At 34.7% G+C, this 8,476-nt stretch overlaps 1 protein-coding gene across 3 annotated transcripts; it reads right to left on the bottom strand.

The window, feature by feature from the left end:
- Positions 1-2,780: 2,780 nt before the first annotated feature.
- LOC101247907 (pentatricopeptide repeat-containing protein At4g14850-like) lies at positions 2,781-8,259 on the bottom strand. 3 transcript variants are annotated; one of them, XM_010321494.4, is made up of 5 exons: positions 5,242-8,259; positions 4,700-4,811; positions 4,458-4,600; positions 4,260-4,346; positions 2,781-3,148 (listed from the first exon to the last, which is right to left on the bottom strand). In XM_010321494.4, the coding sequence occupies exon 1, from the start codon at positions 8,139-8,141 to the stop codon at positions 5,397-5,399; it is 2,745 nt and encodes a 914-aa protein (XP_010319796.1). In that variant the 5' UTR covers positions 8,142-8,259; the 3' UTR covers positions 2,781-3,148; positions 4,260-4,346; positions 4,458-4,600; positions 4,700-4,811; positions 5,242-5,396. The 3 variants fall into 3 exon arrangements, with proteins under 3 accessions (XP_010319796.1, XP_004237632.1, XP_025886508.1); XM_004237584.5 differs by having other exon boundaries at positions 4,458-4,594; positions 5,242-8,248; XM_026030723.2 differs by having other exon boundaries at positions 4,688-4,811; positions 5,242-8,248.
- Positions 8,260-8,476: the final 217 nt, after the last annotated feature.

An 8,476-nucleotide genomic window follows, 5' to 3' on the forward strand; every position in this document is an offset into this window, starting at 1 on the left:
AAAACAAAGTGTCTACTATTGTCATGTGATCCTCTTTAACTTTATATATATATATATATATATATATATATATATATATATATATATATATCATTTTGTTTTTAAAAAAAATTCAATAATTTTTCTCCTTTAATTTTTTATCTAAAAAAATTAATTATTTGAATTCAAATGTTATTTAAATTTAAATTCAATATAATATCTTTTTTTAGAAAGAAAATATATTTATTACTTACCTATTTTAAATTTTTTAAAATAATGTATATTTTCTTATAAGTTATATACATAAATTTTAAAAATTATTATAATTTTTTTATATATATAAAATCGTTGTTTTAACATTTAAATTTTTTTTTATTTAAAAAATTGCTTATTGCAGCGATTTATAAAAAAAAATTGATATAAATCGTTGCCAGTGCAGCGATTTACAAAACAATTTTTTTTTTTATAAATCGCTGCACTTGCAGCGATTTATATCAAAATTTTTTATTTTTTTTTATAAATCGCTGCACTGGCAGCGATTTAAAAAAAAATCTTTATAAATCGCTGCCAGTGCAGCGATATACCTTATTTTTTTTAAAAAAAAAGAAGATTAAAAAATAATATGAAATCACTGTCATGGCAGCGATTTGAAAGAAGAAAATTTTTACTTTTTTTGCAAAATCGTTGCCTTAGCAGCGATTTCACTTTTTCAGGTGAAGTCGCTGCACCGGCAGCGATTTTACCGTTTTGGTTAATACAAAATTTTATATACCGTTTTGAAATTTTTATTAATATTTTGTACCCTTTGAGTTTCGGACTCCATAAAATACCCCTGTGGTTGAAACAATATGTACAACATAATCGGAGGGAGTATGACTTTTAATGAAGTATATTTGAATCTATTTCATATCGAGCTAAGGGAGATATACGTGGATTGTACTTCAGCTGTATTGTATTTTATTTTTAATATGACTTAATAATATATTTTTTTAATCAAAATGTGAAACCGCTTATAAAAAAAATGCCACTGAATATAATGGGGATAACAAGAGTATATATGGAGTAACATGACTATGTTGTACAAGAACAATGGAGATATTCAAAATTGCAACAATTATAAAGGTACAAATCACACTATGAAAGTGTTGGAGAAGTAGATGATGAGGGACAGGTCTATCTCTGAGAACCGATTTGGATTCATGCAAAGGCAATCAACTACAGAAGTCATTAATCTTGTGAGGAGATTGTTGGAGTCGTACAAAGATAGAAATAGGACCTTGCACATGATGTTCATTAACCTAATAAATGCATATGATAAAGTTCCTAGGGAAGTGTCGTTATTGAGATGTTTGGAGCCTAGAGGTGTATTTGTCGCCTACATTAAGGCAATCGAGGATATGTATAATGACTTCAAGACTACAATGTACAAGTATCATTAGAGCACTCTGAACACTTCTTGGTCGCGATAGAGTTGCATCAAGGATCGACCATTAGCCTCCATTTGTATTTGCCTTAGTGATGGACAAATTGATGCAACATATTCAAGAGAATATGTCCTAGTGTATGTTATTCACAAATGTCATAATATTGATCGATAAGACGGGTGGTGGAGTTAACGTTTGGTTGGATGTTTGGAGACAGATTCTGAAATCTAAAGGTTTAAGGTTGAGTTGCACTAAAAAACAATACCTTAAATGCAAGTTTAGTGACAAAACCGCAAGGCGGAAGTAAAGATTGATTCACAAGGCATATCCAAGAAAGTTTCAAATACTTGGGTCTATAATCTAAGGAAATGTAAAGATTGATGATGATGTTTCTCATCGTATTAGAGACTGATAAAAATATATCACCAAAGTTTAAACGTAAGTTCTACATAGTTTGATTAAACCTATGTTGTTGTATGGAGCAAAGAAATGATGTGTTAAGAATGCACATGCTTAGAATACGAAGATAGAGGAGATGAGAATGCTCAGACGCATGTACGGGTATACCAGGAGAAACAATATTAGGAATGAAGTTATACATGAGACGGTGGAAATGTTCTCCATTGAGAATAAATGAGAAAGTGAGACTCATGTGGTTTGTACATATGAAGAAGAGTCGTGCAGAATAATTAAGTGTGAAAGTCTGACTACAGTAGGTAAAGAGAAAAAGTAGAGGTAGTCAAAGAAAAAATAGGGAGGGGTGATTAAACAGGAGATGGTATATCTTCAACTTACTGAACACATGAACCTAAATGTAAATGTTTGGAGGTCGGGGATTAGGTAAGAAGGATATCAGATAGCCAAGCATTGTAGTACATTTACATGGAGGAGGCAAAGAGCTCATTTTCTCTTCTCTTTTTAGCAGTATCACCTAGTATTCACATCGTATCTTATCCTTCTATCTTACTATTAGTTTAGTTGTTTTCTTTTGTTTATGTTATTATTCCGCAATCGTTATTTCTCTTTCTACCTACTTTAGATCACACTTTTTTTAAGGCAAGGGTATATCGGAAATAACCTCTCTACTCACAAAGGTAAGGATAAGATTTGCTTACATCCTATTCTCTCCAGATCCCCACATGTGAAATCGCATGTCAGATCAACAAAAGCAAGGTTCAAGCTTCTGGAGATGAATGATGATGACAGAGCAATTAATATAAACTAAGAACAGAGATCATCAAAATAAACAAATAAGTCAGGAAACTGAAGTGACCGATAATGTTAACTAATGACAGAAGGACAGAAGGAAATAAATGATTAGGTAAATACTATCCCCTCCGTTCCAATTTATATGAAGGTGTTTGACTAGGCACAAAATTAAGAGAAAAAGAAAGATTTATTGAACTTGTGGTCTAAAACAAGCCATCAAAATTTATGTGACTTTAAATCATCTCAATAAGGATAAATGGGAAGTTCGAAGTATTGTTATGACTTATGAGATAAAGAGAGATGTCATTCTTTTTGGCATAATGGTAACTATGATGTCTCAAAACTTGACATTCAAATTAAAAACTTCAAATTAAGCCAATTGAAGTCTTACCGCCATCTTTGTTGTGGTCTATAATTTTAGAAGAGTGACTCCGCGAATCAGCATCAACTTTAGTGCATCTGACTATTGCAACACTATATTTTGAAAGCTCTGATAGCAGGGTTTCGGCAAACCATGGATGGAGTCTAATCAAAACCTGAAGAAGAGAGAATTTTTGTCAACACTTGTTTCGCTTTCTTCTTTATTATGGAAAAAGAGTCGACTATTGAGTGCATAAAACTTCTTAGAAATAAGACTTAAAAGGCGCAAATTGCAATAGAAATCCCAGTGAAGGAGAAAATTCACAATCAAGCCTTCAGAAATCTCACTAAACAACCAAACGAAACAAAGGAATATAGAAGGTGGGCTGAAGGTTAAATGAGTACAGTATTCGCAGAAACTCAGAATATTTCCAACATAGCCACCTAATTGTACAAAGACCCATTATGATGAAAACAGAACAGAAATTAATTGAATTTCAGTAAAAAAGTGTCCAGCATAGTAGAATTTCAGACGAATTTCTGAATAATCGCTAAAAGACCCAACCCACAGTTTATAACTAGAAATGATCAATGTCAACTAAACTTCAAGTGAAATAAAGTTCGCAAGCATCAAAGCTCACAACAATTTCTAATAATGACTCGGATAAAATCCATTCTTAGCACCCAAGGGAGTAGTGACCTAGTGGTCAATGAAGTGGATTGAAAACCACAAGGTTTCAGGTTTAAGTGCCCACTTGGATTAGCTTATTTTAGCACCCCTATGGCTTTTACTTTTTGACTTATAAGTTAACTTTTTATAAGCCCGTCAAAAGAGGCCCGAAATCCAAGCAGAAATAAAACAGTAACTGATTTCTTTCCATTTGTCCAATTTTTCTCTGTAAACATTGTCCACATACAGCAGTCTTAAAATTTTGTGAGCACTAGACAAAACAACAGGTGATCTAAAACCCCCCACCCCACCCACCCTTTTTCTCCTTAAGTTCTCAGGAATTACAATTTCTATCCAGAGAATCAATATAATCGACCCAATTAATTCGAGATGCATGCTTGCTCAGTGATGCATGACTCTCACCAGTTCATGAAGTAGCAGACAGTAACAGAAAGAAATGCAATCAATATTAGGAAGGCATTGCAGATAACGTGTTGCTTATGACAAATGCAGTGACACCATAACGCCTATAGGATGAATTGTTAGAATTGTATGGCTATGTATTATCATATATTTAGGTAGCTTTTTCAAGAAAACCACAATTAAGAAGTACATACTTTCATCTACTTCATGAATGGAGGGAAACCTCCAATCGACATGAGTATCAAAAATCCAAATACCAAAGCTGCACATGCGCATCTTGCCTGCATAATTTCAATTAATGCAACGGAAAAAATGAGACTTATTGTAGGAGAAATTAATCACAAGGGAATGAAGGGTCAAGATAAAAATCCCACTAAGGAGAAATAAGTTACCTGGATGGAAGTATATTGGTTCCCTCATTAATATAGATGATTCCAATTTCCAATGCAGACGGAGACCATCAAGCAGATCCTTACGCTCAGCCAGTAATAGCCAAAGTCTCTTGACATATTAACAAACGAATCTAGCACTGTTCCTTTTTATTACAAACACAAGAAAAAAACATTTAATGAGAGAAGAAATTAGATAGATGATGAAGAAATCAAAGATCAAGGTTTGGTACATTTAAACATACAACTTTGGAAAGTTCTTCTTCTTGGTTAGCAGTACTGAGAACAAACATGGAAGTCAACAAGACTTGGAATTGTTTCTGTAGTTGTCATCTTGTTTATAGGATCGTCACCACACTGATCAAAATAAGAAAAGAATAAGTTAAATGAAGTCAAAGATCTTTCTATCCAAAAACATACTAAATGATAAGGAAATTATCTATATAGTTGAGTATCTTTTAATGTTATTAGCTTATGAAAAGGGCATTTTTCTATCATGACTATAAATTGGTAAACTTATTATAGCCAGACAAAGAAGTCATCTGACAGCCACTTAAACTACACAAATAGATAAAAAGAAATTGATACATCATTAATAATAATAATAATATATAAATCCATGCTAATTTTGCTTAAAGAAAGACCAACAGAAAGTGGTCACTTTTTATTGTGGTTATCAAAACAAAAAGGCATGGTGTGTATTTAAAAATTTATTCCTGCATCTCACTGGGAAAACATGCAAACATTTGGTGTTTGATTAGTAACAGGGTGATCTCAGAAGATATACCTTGATTGACCTCTAAGAGTTGCCTCACTTTGTCGAAATAGAGCTACTGCACCGGAGCAATGATCTGATGTATCATGTATCTAGTCTTTCAACTACATTCATATAAATAGGAAGTAGCGACATCATATGGGTAGGCATAGTACACATTCAAGTAATCACCAGTAATCCCCACATGAGCAAGAGCCGTCTTTGAAATGGTGGAACCGGTTAATATCTCTAATAATGATCTCCCTTGAGACAATTTTACAAATGAACTTGAATGCTGTATGGCAGTCCAAACAAATCCGAAGGTTCTTCTTCACTCTAATAGGAGCACCAGGAGGCATAGCAATCAGCCCAAATGCAACAGCTAGTTTCTCACTATGATAGGAGAGAAGAATTTCCTTTTGTCTCCTCTCTACATCATGGAGATCAATATCTACCATAGGAACATAACCAGCTTTATCCATTAGCTGTCCCAGTTCCTCCAGTTTGGCATATATATCATCACTTCGCGGATGACTTCTGTCTCCAACTATAAATGTGTAAATACTATCTTTCACTTCAATCCAACTCATACCGGGTTCCTTTTTTACTCTACTGTTCTTCATAAATCTTCTTACTTTTGCAACATCTCCCCACAAACCAACTGATGCATAAATATTTGCAAGGAGAACATGAGTGCCAGATTTCTCTGGTTCAAGGCTAAAAAGCATCTCGGCAGCATGTTTCCCTACCTCTACATTCTTGTGGATTCTTGCAGCACCAAGAAGAGCACCCCAAACAGAGGCATTAGCTTCAAAAGGCATCTTATTTACGAGCTCAATAGCATCATCTAGTTTTCCTGCTCGACCCAGGACATCAATCATGCATGCATAATGCTCTTGAGTTGGTTCAATCCTAAACGAGTCTTTCATTGTTTCAAAATACTTCTTGGCTTCTGCAACTAAGCCAGCATGATTACATGCATAAAGGACACTAACTAATGTTATGTGATTTGGAGATACACCATCTTTTAACATCTCGCCAAATAAATGAAGCGCCTGTTTCGCATGTCCATGTTGGGCAAGTCCTCCAATCATTGCCGACCATGAAACGATACCTTTCTTAGGAACCTCATGGAAAGCACAGCTAGCATCTTCTATACTTCCACACTTGGCATACATGTTAACTAGAGAGTTACCAGCAAACACATCTGACATGAACCCAAACTTCAACACATGAGCATGTATTTGTTTCCCCTGTTCGTATGCTGATAAATTTGCACATGCATTTAGGAGAGAACTGCAAACAAATGAGTCTGGCTTGAGATCCATGTCTTGTAACTTCAGATACAGTTTCATAGCTTCTTCACCTTGACCAAATAGAGCATAAGCTGTTATGAGAGAGGTAAAAGATGGCAAATCCAGAGTAGCGCACTCGTAAAAAATTCTAGCTGCATCATCCAACCGGGTGCATTTTCCATAAGAATCAACAAGACTGTTTATAACAAAGGTGTCACACAAAAATCCCGACTTCACAGAGAGTGCATGCACTTGTTTGCAGACATTGGCAGCCTGCAAGCCCGCAGCAGAGTTGAGAATGGCAAGTAAGGTTGTCTGATCAAATCCAATTCCTTGGGTGAATGTCTGAGTGAAAAGGTCTAGGCATGCATCATCTGCCTCATTCTGTGAATAACCAGAGATCATAGCATTCAATGCAATTAAGTCCTTCCCGGGCATCAGATCATAGATCAACCTCGCATCTTTTGTTAAATTACACTTGCAATACATATCAATAAGACCAACACTCACAAATGGATCCAAAATTATATCTTTCTTTATCAAAAGAGAGTGCAACCCTTTACCCAACTCAGGGAGCTCTAGTGCAGCACAAGCCTTGAGAGCACTCGATAATGTGAACATGTTTGGCCAAATTCCTGACCTCCTCATCTGATTCAACATATCTATAGCTTGCCCTTGGCATTCATGAAGAACACAACCAGCAATAATAGCATTCCATGAAACAATGTCAGGTACCACAATTCCCTCAAAAGCTGTAATGGCATCCTTAAGATCTCCCCCTTTTGCATACATGTCGACGAGTGCATTAGAAGAAAACGGATCAGAACCATAGCCAAGCTTCACCAAATACCCATGTATTTTCTTTCCTTCAACAATATCTCCTAAACCAGTACAAGCATTCAATATATTGGACAAACTGTATTCATCTGGTCTAACTCCACTACCAATCATATCATGAAACATACACATCGCCTCACTAAAAAAATCATTTTGCGTGTAACAAGAAAACAAGGCATTCCAAGAAACAACATTTCTTTCCGGGATTTCCTCAAACAACATCCTAGAATCCACAAACTCGCCACATTTCGCGTACATGACAACCAAAGTATTCGCAACGAAAACATCAGAATCGAATCCTGTAACCACAACCACCCCATGAAGCTGCTTACCAAGACAAAGCTCCTTCTCAGTAGAACATGCCTTAAGAACACTAGGAAAAGTAAACTCATTACATCTAAGACCCAAAGAATGCATTTTTAAAAAACCCCATATAGCATCTTTACCAAAACCATTCTGGGAATACCCAGAAATCAAAGATGACCAAGAAACCAAATCTGGTTCAGGACTTTCATCAATCAGTTTCTGTGCATATTGAAAAATGCCACATTTTGAATACAAATTAACTAAATGGTTCCTATATTTACTATGATTAGATAACCCAAGTTTGGTTAAATGGGCATGGATTTGAAGACCTGGGGTTAAAGACTTAGTTTTGGAAAGGTTTGAAAGGAGGTTTGTGTAGGAAATATAGTTAGATATGGAGGTCGAAAAGAGGCTATTTTGAAACTTGAAAATCGGAGAAGAAAGTGTGAATTGTAGGTGACTAGAAAGGCGGCAAATTCTTGATTCGAAAACCATTGCCCAATTGGGTTCGTTTTGAACAGCAACGAGCAGTTCGATAGCAGCTACTCACTGCTGCAAATATATGTGAAGCTTGTTTAAGTGAGTCGAGTTTGAAAAATGTTAATAAAAATTTAAAATGACATATGAAATTTTTTTTTTGTTAAAATAATAAAATCAAGTAGTTGTTCGCGGAAAAAGCAAAATCCTTTTATATAGCAGCGATTTGTTAAATTTGAATATATTTTTTAAAACAAAATCACTCCTTTATCAAAAAAAATATATTTTTTAATAATTTTTTTTATAAGTCTTAATTTGAACTCTTTCAGATGAGAAAGCATATGTTCTTCAGT

Source organism: Solanum lycopersicum, chromosome 4, assembly GCF_036512215.1.
Source record: "Solanum lycopersicum chromosome 4, SLM_r2.1".
NCBI classification, from domain to species: Eukaryota; Viridiplantae; Streptophyta; class Magnoliopsida; order Solanales; family Solanaceae; genus Solanum; species Solanum lycopersicum.